General features: G+C 37.5%; 1 protein-coding gene across 2 annotated transcripts in view; it reads left to right on the top strand.

The window, feature by feature from the left end:
* pdcd4b (programmed cell death 4b) overlaps nt 1–12629 on the top strand; it is a 53934-nt gene that overhangs the window by 4621 nt on the left and 36684 nt on the right. For both annotated transcript variants that reach the window (XM_072557044.1, XM_072557045.1), the window contains exons 2-4: nt 1494–1790; nt 6924–7018; nt 8098–8211. In XM_072557044.1, the coding sequence (XP_072413145.1) occupies nt 1494–1790; nt 6924–7018; nt 8098–8211 (506 nt within the window). The remainder of the gene's footprint in view (nt 1–1493; nt 1791–6923; nt 7019–8097; nt 8212–12629) is intronic.

Genomic DNA, 12629 nt, shown 5'->3' with positions numbered 1-12629 from the left:
CTAAAACTATGAAGCAGGCTTGCTGTGAGGGTCTGGTAAAAGTAGGTGGTGGTGAACCTTTGGTTGTGTCATTGAGGTATGCTCATCCTGTGGTTGAATTGAGCAGATAAACCTGTGCATAGTTTTGTTGTTTGGAACCAATTCATAGATGCCATGGTCACATATCATATCATATTTCCATCCTGCATTGTCAGTTATAAGGTTTTAATTGGGAAAGAAATGGCAAAAGCTAAAACTCAAGTTTAGAATGCTTCTAAGATTGTATAGAGTGAGACTAGACCAAGTAGGTGGGTTGATTTAGAACTAGAATTTTGAAATCTTGATGGAGGCAAGAGTAACAGATAAGTTCCATTGTAAATGTTGTTTGAGGGATGAATGAGTAGACGATTGATTTTTGATTTCAACTCTGTGCATAGAGATGGAAAATGGGGAATTATTTGAAGCTTGGGAAGCAGAACATTTGAACATGGTACATATTGAAGGGAGTTCAACAATCTCCTGATGGAGAAGCTACAAGTGAAAAAGAGCCTACCTATCGGACATCTTTTTTACATGCATGCCTAGACTTTATTAAATGTGTAAATGTTTGTAATTCATTGCTAATGGAGGTGCCTCAAGGGAAAGAAACTGTGTAAAACTGTAAAATAATTATTCTAAACAGTTTACTCTTCTTAGGAAAGGTATGTATTAACAAGTGAAGTCACCATAATCCCAAAGGACTGTAGGGCTATGCTCTCATTAGAGCGAGACAGAGCCGACTGGTGGTGCGTTTAACCTGAGATCACCACTCTTCCAGTGAAGGTGAGGTTGAGAAAGTGGGACCTTCGTTGTAACCTCAGCCGATGGCAGGACACACTTTTTTGGCATTGCTGTTCATCGCAAACAAGCCTTCCGTCCAACTCAACTAATCGACTCCCAGGAACTTAGGATAGGAAACATCCAAATTGCTCTCCAAAGCATAATCAGAGTGGACGATGACTAATTGCTTCATAAGGAGTATGTTTAAAAGAAGAGAGAGAGATGGAATAAGAACAAACAGAGTTTATAGTACACTTGCATTGTATTTAATGACAGTGTGTGCTGAGGACAAGTTTTGTTGTCTAGAGTATCATTGTGTATATGTCCTAAGAGTTTGATATTTTTAGTAAAAACAAATCTCCCCTAAAACATGGTATGCATGATTTTTTTTTCTTATTGGAGGTGTTTTGTGGTTTTTCGTTTAGACAGAAGACTAGATGAATCGCTTGGAATTTAGTTTTGTAGACTGTGAGAGATGTAACTCAGGAGCTAGGCATGCTGTAGCCGGTTGAAGTCAGATGGATCATCTGCTGTGTTAAGACTACCATTGTCACACATCTTGCAGGTGAAAGTATCAACTGCCAATGGTGTTAATTGGTTGTGCTAATCTCCACCATAAAAAGTACACTTTATATGGTACTTTTCCTAAATATTGAACATCATTGTTGACTTAATGGCTCAACTTGCTGTTTCAGAACTTGACAACAGTACTAGTAACATGTTGTCTGGCGATGAAGATCAAACACAAGCCATTATGCTACCAAATGAAATCAATGGGAATTGGACATCACGTGAGACATCCATTCATGAAGCTCGACTCAAGGCTAAAGCCAAGCGACGTTTGAGGAAGAACTCTTCTCGGGATTCTGGACGAGGAGATTCCCTCAGTGATAATGGGGAGAGTAGTCGGAATGTTGTTCCCACTAGCCCGAAAGGAAAGATGTTGGACAGGAAGTCACGGATGGGGAAAGGAAGAGGACTGCCCAAGAAAGGCAAGTACTTGAGGTTTTATTTTGGAAGTGATTAGCATTCAAGGATGCACTTTCTATACAAAGGAGTACTTTCTATACATTTTGAGGAGGAAGCTGTGGGTGGAGTGCTGAGGTAAAGTCTTGCAATATATTTTTTAAGCAGGAAAACATCAGGCCACTAAGCTCTATGGCATCCTTTCATACTGATGTATCTTGCAGGCCGCATTCTATTGTTGTTTGCTTCAGTGGGCTTCCATTAGTAACAATATTGAAAGCTCTGTTATCCTGATAATGCGTGACTTCCTTTCTTGGTCTTTAACTTGTAATCCTGTAGCATTTGAAATCATCTTCATGGTGAACAAATTGTCTGTATTATCATTTGTTTCTTTGGTATGAGATTCTCCTCAATTTTTTTTATTTAGTATGTCAACTTTTTTTCAATAGCACTATCTCCTGCTTCCAGCCTACCCATGTAGTGCACTCCTGTTCCATGACCATGCACTCCCTATAGCCATAAACACAATTTAAGAATAGCCATGATGTTGGACTGAGATGTACAAAGTTAAAAATCTCTCAACACCAGGTTATAATCCAACAGGTTTATTTGGAAGCACTAGCTTTCAGGGCGCTGTTCCTTCTAACTTTGTCCGCCCCTATCTAACTCCGGCTCCTCCACATCGTGACTTCTTACAATGTTCCCCTTATCCAGATCCCAAGATCCATCTCTGCAGTCCCCGTGTGAATCAGTCTCCTTCAATATTCTCAAATCCAGTGCCAGTCTATCAATTTCCCTCTGCTCATCTAAAAGGTCCCATGATGGCCATGCTTATTCTTAAATTTAAAAATCACACGAAACCAGGTTTATTTGGAAGCACTAGCTTTCGGAGTGCTGCTCCTTCATCAGGTAGCTGTGGAGCAGGATCATAAGACACAGAATTTAGAGCAAAAGATTACAGTGTCATGCAACTGATGTGATATATTGAACAAATCTAGATTAAGTCTTTCATCTTTTAGAATGGGTTGCAGGTTTTAGTTCATTAGTATGTAAATTCCAAAACTAATTTTACATCACATTCTTGAGATAATTTTAAGGTTTTATAAGAAAAGGTGACATTTCAGCTCAGGCAATGTATTAAAGATGAGGTCAGAGTCTATCTGTACCCCAATCTTGAGCCAGATTAATTCTATTTCCAAAGTAGGAATTTATAAACATTACATGGGTTGACTGCTTGCAGGTTGTGTGCTTTTTGAGCAAAATAGAATGTATTTGCAAATGCAAATTCACCCCATAGCCTTGTATATATGTGTGTATGTATTCAGAACCCATGAGGATGGCCACAAGCAGGACCTTGGGTTTGTCACACTACAGGTGACCCGACTGTGCTATACACACACACTCACATGCGCTCTTACATATTCTCTCACTCACGCAGACCCTCATATATATACACACTCTCTCATACACCCCCCCCCCCCCCCCCCACACTTACACCCATGTGCACACCCTCTCACAGGCTTATACTCCATCACACTCATGCACACACTTTACCAAGGATGTGCGCACGCAAACGCACACTCCCTCATATGCACTCTATGCGCTCTCACTCTCTTCATGTAATATTTTATATATTCCTATTTTGGAAATAGAGCAAGTCTAACTCAAGATTGGGATACAGACAGACTCTAACCTCACACCTTTAATGCATTGTCTGAGCTGAAATATCACCATTTGTTATAAAACCTTAAGCTATCTCAAATGTGACTTGAAAGAAGTTCTGGGATTTGCATGTTAATGAACCAAAACCAGCAACGCATCCTAAAAGATGAAAGGTTTAACAAATACCTCTAGATTTGTTTAATATATCGTATCAGTTGCATGACACTGTAATCTTTTGTGTCTTAGAATCCTGCTCCACAGCTACCTGATGAAGGAATAGCACTCTGAAAACTACTGCTTCCAAATAAACCTGTTGGACTACAACCTGGTGTTGTGATTTTATTTTTAACATTTGAAAGAAATGCCAATCATGGGTTAATGACAAAATTTTTTCGTACAATTGAATACATTGGATTCCTTATTCAGTTTATTTTGGATGAGCTTCTGGTTGATCCTTTTATGGATACTGACTCTACCAGCCACAAAATGGCTGGCCAAAGCTGATGTCATTGCTAGGTTTTAGCAGGAATTGTATTTCCAGGAAATTGTGCAATTCAGTATTTTGATTCAGCTGGTAGGAAACAGCAATTTGCTTTGGTAGATAGTCTAGGTTAGTAATTCCCTGCAGAACAGGAGTTTGTTCATTAATTAGATAAAGGTTTAATATTAAAAAATTGTGTTCTGGCTGAATGAGAAACAGGATTTTAGGGAGAAAATGTCTAAGGTTGGGGGCTATACTTTGATTTGATTTGCTTCCATTACACAGGAAATCTAACTAATTTCAATGTCTGTTATGTTACAGAATCATTTGAGCACAAGAGCCTATTTCATTTGCTATGCCTGCAACAATTCTTCAAATGAATAATATACTAAGTGCTATTTATAGAGTCAGATAAGATGTACAGCATGGAAACAGACCTTTCAGTCCTACTCATCCATGCCAACCAGATATCCTAAATTAATCTAGTCCCATTTGCCAGCACTTGGCCCATATCCCTCTGAACTCTTCATATACCCATCTAGATGCTTTTTAAATGTTGTGATTGTACCAGCCTTCACCACTTCCTCTGGCAGCTCATTCCATACACGCATCACCCTCTACGAGGAAAACGTTGACCCTCAGGTCCCTTTTAAATCTTTCCCCTAAACCTATGTCCTCTAGTTTGGGAAAAGATCTTGTCTATTTATCCTATCCATGCCCCTCATTATTTTATAAATCTTTTACGAGTTCACTCCTCAGTCTCCAACACTCCAGGTAAAACAGCCTCAGCCTCTCTCTATTGCTCAAAACTTCCAACCCTGGTGACCTCAAATCTTTTCTGGATCCTTTCAAGTTTCACAATATCCTTTCAATAGGGAGACCAGAATCTCATTCTCTCCATAATTCAGAACACTTTTTTCCTTTTGAGATTCTGATCCAATTCCAGTTGAATGCCTCAATTGGACCTGTCTCAACTATACTCTGATGCAATGTGTTTCAGATCTTAACCACTTGAAAATGTTCCTTCTTGTGTCTCCATGTTTCTTTGGGCCTGTTAAATGCATGCCTCTTGTTCTCAAATTAGTGTATGTGGAAGCTTGTGATATTTGACAGATTTACTTTCATTGTGTTGCATTGTAGTTTTACCGTGTTCCAGCACTCAGTGGTAGCTGGTGAAAGCTTTCTACCTGCCTGTCAATCCCAATTCTGCCTTTCACTCAATTTGGCTTTAGTTCCCACAATGATCCTGGGCCCTCTGGTGCATCCATTGCTCCCAGCTGCTGTCACTCTTCCTGGCATTGTTGGCATGTTCTCTGATTGGCGGATGCCTTAACAGTCAGGGCTTGCACCACCAGGTCCCCTCGTAGAGAATGCCTAACAATGGACAATCTATAGAACTGTCAAGGTTTAATTGCCAATTCTGTGATTAGTGAGAGAGACCACTATTGACATGACCAAATCCTAACCCAAGAAGAGCTTTGCTTTCAGAAGTGGTGCATGTGCCACTCCCTCCTTGTAAATGTTTTACAGCATCGTATTTAACCTTTCAAAGTATCTGCAGCATAAAGAAGTAAATCTAAATGGGCTGTTAGCTATGTTGTAATTTGATAATAACCGATGTGGGTACATTTTATTATGGATATATTTTTTTCCATTTGGTAACATTTATTAAAGGAATGGTTGGTTCCATGAGAGAAATGCTTATAGTCTGGAGTCAAAGCCAATTTAAAAAAAAACTGGGCAGTAGGTATTGAGACTGGGGAATGGAATACCTTAACTTTTTTGCCCCTGTTTTCCACATCAAGTGCAACGTGAGTTAAATACAGGATAATAACTATCTTCTCTGCCTGAGCCCTGAACCGGAATCTTGGTCGAAACCTTAGTGACATCTGAATCATTTAAAATCATCCCATCAGTGTACCTTTTTGTGTGATTATGGGTCATTTTGTTGTGAATTTTAAATCCGTGTGGAGCTTTGCTGAAACAGCTGTATATTTGCTAAGATTGTGGATAGGGATTATGGGTACAGTGAATGTGGAGGAGGTTAGCAGGGGAGGGGCTAATATGTTGAGATTAAGTTACTGTATATTCAATTATGTTTGTCTAAATGGAGGGCTCATAATATGAGAATGGGAGCAAGATTCATCTTGGGGGTATTTTGATGTTTAGTGCAGCTTGCACGGAAAGGTGGAATTAATGATGGGTGCATTCTACAATTTATAATTCACTAACTTGTAGATCTTGACTTTAATTATTGAGAAGCACATATTGTAGTTGGATAGATGGAGAATTTTCTGGAAATACACTTTTTGGATGTCCTTTACGAGTTACTGGAACTATCTGAATAATTCAGTTTTTTCTTCATTCATGACGATCATAGAAATTTAAAGTTATCAAGCTGTACCAGCCAGTAAAGAAAGATAATAGCAAATCTTGTGGAATGCTTGAATGTTGTATTAATTTATAAGAATGTATGTTTTAAAACCATAGAAATAATTCCTGTAGTGTTTAAATTCTACAGAGTTAGGGTTTATCTTTTTGCTGTAGTTATTTTTGCAGGAACCATATTAGTACAGTCCATGTACTAACTGAGCGTGAGACAGGAATAAAGCATCCTAATTGCTGGGTCTCTGCATTGTAGATTTTGTCGAGCTTTTGCTTAGTTATCCTGCCAATAAATTTATCTTACCTTTATGTATAAAAAGGAAAAGCCAGAGTGCACAGTTTTTGAAACAAATTGCAAATTAATTTTCAGTGACAGCATCTTGAAATTAGAGCTGGTTGTACTATTAAAATGCAACTGGAATTAAAGAGACTGGTCAGATTGGGTAGCAGTTACTATAATTTGTTTGATTGTGGTGTAAATTCAGTCACTGCCTGGATCAGAATAATTCTGATTAGAATCCATTTTAAACCGTGCTTCTGAAAGCTAATTTTTTAATTACAAGAATGTAATTTACATATTTTGCCTTTTTTATTTTTCACTTTTTATTTAATATTCAAATTCTGTTGGTAGGTGGAGCAGGCGGGAAGGGTGTTTGGGGGACACCTGGTGAGGTGTATGATTTGGAGGAAGTGGATGTCAGAGATCCCAATTATGATGAAGATCAGGTGAGTGAATTTTAAGCATCAGATACCTAAATTTTTAAAACATTGGTTGTTCATGGTTTAGCCTGTAGTTAGTTCTATTTCTTCCCCCTTTATTTTTCAAACTTGTGTTCCTTTTTTTAAGCAACTAAAACTATTTTGCAGGATAAAATATTTTCTATGATTTGTAAGATGGAAATGGGAATCACCAAGTTTATCCACGTTTCTTGTCTTGGGAGGTGGTTAATGTTAACTTGTTCTTCCCATAGTAGTTCTTGGAATGTGATGATGATGTTGATGATGGCTCTCCAGAAACTGGTAGAGTTTAGAATTGAAGTTGGTTCTTCATACTAAATGTGACCACTTTGCTTAATCTATCCTTCCACTAGCACAACTCCCAACCTTCTCCAACAAAACTGGATAAATGTAGTTCCCAGACTGCAGTGAAATAATTAATCCCAGCCATTAGTGATGGTAGCACTGTAATAAATCTCCTCTCCTATAACTGAAGATTGACTGAGGTACTGATCCAAAGTGATTTTTCCAGAAGTTGAACAAAAGGAATATTGGTGCTTGTATGTCTTTAATATCTCATGCTGTTTTCAGTGAATTGCTTTATAGTGAGGTCACAGTTTCTGTGGATGAATCATTTTGTAGGTTGTAAGCTCCTATGAAATGCGAGAGATGCACATTCACTTGTTGGAGGTATTGATTGAGAGGAGTATTGACTAGAATACGAGAGAGCTTACTTTTTGAATAGGGCTATGACGCCTTTACCTCCAAGGCTAGTAAGACTATGTTTAAGGGCAGGCTTGTTTTTGTTTACACTGATTAATAATACTCAATGCATGTAACAGAAATTAACACACAAGTGAAACATTTTAAAGCTAGCTAACTCGGTCATCATTGAGCTTTACTGCCTTAAGGAGATGGTGAGGAGATGAAACCTAACTATCATGTTTAAAGCAATGTGTTCTGTTCAGCAGATCATCACATGGCTCTCTCATGTCACCAGGGTGCCAATTATTTCAAATTGAAAAGTTTGTTTCTATTTACAGCACCATTGGATAACAAGGTTTTAGTTCTGTTGTAAATTTCAACAGGAGAATTGCGTGTATGAAACAGTGGTACTTCCCTTAGATGAAGGGGTCTTTCAGAAAACTGTGACTCCAATTGTGCAAGAATACTTTGAACATGGAGACACTAATGAAGTTCTGGTATGTATATAATACTTGATTTCAAGATTAAAAATGATATCAACCATTTTAAAATATTAAAGTTAACTTCTTTAAACAATTGTGTTTTTTTTAAGAGGATGATTTTTAAAGTGAAAAGGTCTACAACTTGTAGATGTTTGATCCTTTTTAGAAAGGAAGTCATGGTAGGGTTATTGGGTAGAAGCTTAGAGAAATTTGATCATATTTAATTTGCTTAAGCCAAGGTGCATTTCACTATATGCTCATCTGAATCAACTTACTGTTGCTGCTTTTTGTCAACCAATGAAATGTGTTATGTGTTTATACAGTTTTTGAAGTTTAGTTGTTATCTGCCTAATATTTCTTCAGTATTTATGACAGATTGTTAATCCGTTGTTAATGCAGAAAACCATTTAGTTAAATGTTTCATTGTGTTTTACAATTTCACAAATAATTATTATATCATGACTAACCAATTGGAAACAATAATTGCATGTTTAAGGCATTGGTCTGTGTGAAGGGAATAAGATTTAATCACCAGAAGAGTCCAGTGAATCTCACTATTAAATAAATCAGATCCTGGAATTAAATATCTCAATAGATCATAGCTTGTTTTTAAAATTAACATACAGTCCTTTCACTGAAACAGAAGGTTGCAGGCTATATTTTAACAAAAAACATTTATTACAAAGAAAAATAAAACAAACCAAGCGATGGATGGGTTGGACCGAAGGATCTGTTTCCATGCTGTACATCTTTATGACTCTGACTCTATACACATGTAAGAGTTTGAAACACAAGACAAAACAAAATCTCATCTACTTCCAAAGATGATCACTTTGCAATTAATCAGCATCCAGGGAAGGTTTCCTTCCGGTCCAGTCTGTATATTTGACATAACTGTTTCTTCTCCATTTAGACCTGTGAAACATAGAGTCCTTTTCCTTGAAGTGCTCACAACTGAGAGCTTAAACTTGCTCAACTTTGAATAATCCAGTGTTCTAACCACTGGTCTGGGAGTACTGACAAACTGCAACTCTTACTCTGTGGTAACTTGATCCCTTAACTGCTCTGAACGATCTCCTTTTTTATAGGTGAGAAGGTATGCATCTGACTTTGGTCAGTTCTACTTTAAAATGAACCAAAAGCTTTTTAACAATGTTGTTTTTAAAATAAACTTGGTCATCTTTAATTCTGCAAAAGCTAAGTGTTCTGTATTTTCTCACTCCTGTTGTAACTCCCCACAATACAAGCAACCTTTAATAAACACTCCAGGGATCCTTGCAGTCACCTGCTCCCTTTGACACACCTGATTTTTAAAATCATGGCTCTGAAAACACTGATCTAATTATTTTTAAATCCCTTCAAAAACACAGACTAGTTCCCAACTCTTAAATGTTTATTATGATATATGAATCACAGCTGGCTCTTTTCACTGCCTGCATTAAGCATAAAAGGTAAAGAACTGCAGATGCTGGAAATCAGAAACTAAAACAGGAACTGTTGAAAAATTCAGCAGGTCTGGCATCATCTGGAGAGAAAGCAGAATTAGTGTTTCAGATCTAGTGCTTAATGCAGGCAGTGAAAAGAGCCGGATGTGATTTAAATATAGTAATGATCATTTTAAGAGTTGGATGCTAGTTTGATTTTCTGAATTGGATTTTTGTCAGTGCCTGCATTGTTTGGTGTCTAATCGAGTGTTTCTCAAGAATGTTCCTCCAAATGTTTGTGGACTGGTCCAAAATGCAAGTTAATGATGTGCCACTTCATGGCTGAGGCATTTTGAGAGAACAGGTCTTCTGCACCACCTGTTAGTCATGCAGTAAGACCAATACGCTGCTATGTGTTATGAGTTGTCCTAAATCTGAGCAACAATTATGTAGTAACATGCCGAACACTCATGTTACTTTTTACAACATGCAACAACATTAGATTTTCAACATTTGTAGGCCAGAAACAGAGGAATTAGCTTTACATGGAACCCAGCAAGACACTAAAGCTGTCCAGCTTGGAATCAGCACTTTGTTGGTGTTTCATTGAAAACCGAGCTGTGTTTTACATTCATTGAGAGTTTTTTGTGGTAACAAGTGAAAGTGAGTGTGATCAGGCAAGTTGGTGGGCCAGTCTTTTGCCTTGAGGCTTGCAGATGGAAAAAAGTTTGACTACTGGTTTAGTCACTTGTAGATGGTTTTCCATCTTCTGAAATTGTATGTATGATCTAAAGGCTCTAAGTTAAAATGTGCTATTGTATGTATTCATGGGTATGACACTACAGGTATTTCATGCATACGTTGACATGACTAACTTGTGGAGTTTAGTCTTTAAATCATTACAGTTTCAAGGACACTCTGTGCATTTCATGTGATCTGACCTTGAATTGCAATTGTGTGATATACTTCAAACTTAGAAGTGATATTATGGCCGACAGGCTTTCACAGTCACATGCTGTTAGTGTTTGTTGCACAAGATGCTATAATGTGACTTGGGATTCCAAATTAAATTACTATGGTTATAGATCATAGAATAAATGGGTCAGTAAAAGCATGGATTCAGAATTAATTGATTAAAATAAAGAAGAACGTTTAATGGATGTTGTTCAGACCAGAGGAAGATGAGTCGTGAAGTTCAACAGAGGTGACTCGGAATCTCTGCTTTTCCTTATATATAATATATATATATTAGACCAGGTGCAATTTCAAAGTTTGTGTGCAATGTGAAACTTGGAAGCATTGTGAACTTTTGAGGAGGATAGTTCAGTATTTCCAAAGGATATAGACAAGAGGGTAAAATGTATGGACAAGGCCAATTGAAGTTCAATACGAAAGTGTGAAGTGATTCATTTATGTGGAAGAATATGAAGAGACAAAATAAAATAAAGAACATTTAATTCTAAATGAGATGCAGGAGCAGAGGGACCTGGGTGTACACATGTATAAGTTGTTGAAGATAGCTGCTCTCTAACTTGTTCTGCCATTAAAGCATATGAATCTTTGGCACTATTTGATAAGTGCATAGAGTACAAGAGCAAGGAGGTTATGTTGAACTTGTACAAAATACGACATCAGCCTTGTATTCACTCTTGGATGTTGCACTTTAGGAAGGATGTGAAGATATTGGTGAGAATGGCGAGAGATTGCCAAGACTGGTTCTAGGAATGAGGAATCAGTTAAGATGATATTGGAGAAGTTGAAACAGGGTGAAACAACTGAGAGAGTTTCAGAGATATTCAAAGTCATGCAGGGTCTTGAAAGAGTAGAAAGGAGAAACTTCACACTTGTGAAGAAATTAAGCAAGACAGCACAGATTAAAAGTAATTGGAAGAAATAAAATGACGTGAAATAATTTTTCATGTTAATGTTTGGAATGAGCCACCTGAGACCCTGGTTGAGGGTCAAACGTTCAAAAAGTAATCCGAATGTGCGGGGTCATGGGAAAAGACAGAATGGTACTAGGTGAATTGAATATTGAGGGCCAGTGTAGACTTAATAGGTTGACTAGTCTCCTTTTGTGCTTTCTAAACTGATTTTGGAGAAATTAAACAATTAAGATGCATAAAAATAAGTAAAATTACAGTAATAGCTTAAACGCTTGACAGTAGAGTAGGGTGTTTTTAACAATAATTCAGCCATTTGGATCAATGGTCGGTACAACATCGTGGGCTGAAGGGCCTGTGCTGTACTGTTCTATTTTGTTTGATTCTAATTTTTATTTAGGACTACCTTGGTTCCCAAAGAACTATCCTAATCTACTTTATCACTCTGTTACAGCCTAAATGTCCCCTTTTAATCTGTGAAATGTCTGGAATGCATTTATTGCTTATTTGTTATTCAATATCCCATTGACATACTGAATTTTGCATAGATGATGATTGTCTAAAGCATGTTCTTTCTGGTTCCTTCAGACTCTAATGCTATACGGAAGACAAAAGCAAGTAGCACTTTCTGGAAGTTAACTAATAATTTAGTCTTTACTTCAGATTCCTGCACATAGTTACATTTACTAAAAATTACTTTAATTTCTATTACTTTAATAGTCAGATTTTTCCAAGGATGTCTGAGTGAAAGAAATTTGTTTGTGGTTGGTGCAGGCGATCATCTCAGGCTCCTGATATTGCTGGGTGGAAGTTCCTCAGCCTAGTGTCCTGGCTCAATCATCTTCAACTGCATCATCAATTATGTTCCTTAAAGTGCTGACAGTTGCAATGTTCTGTATTATTCACAACTCCTCTCATTCAAAATCTTTGTGCCTGCATGCAAGACCTGCACAATATCCAGACTTGAGCTAGAAGGTGGTGAGAAGCATTCATATCCCACAAGTGCCAAATTAATGACCAATTCTACCAACAGAACTTGATCATCTTTCCTAACTGTTAAGTAACATTACTGTTGCTAAATTTTCCACCTTCAATAACCTGGAGGTGACCATTGATCAGAAACTTA

The sequence above is a fragment of the Chiloscyllium punctatum genome, chromosome 38, assembly GCF_047496795.1.
Source record: "Chiloscyllium punctatum isolate Juve2018m chromosome 38, sChiPun1.3, whole genome shotgun sequence".
NCBI lineage: Eukaryota > Metazoa > Chordata > Chondrichthyes > Orectolobiformes > Hemiscylliidae > Chiloscyllium > Chiloscyllium punctatum.
Note: the sequence above shows the minus strand (reverse complement) of the source record. Positions and strands in the feature narration are given on the sequence as shown.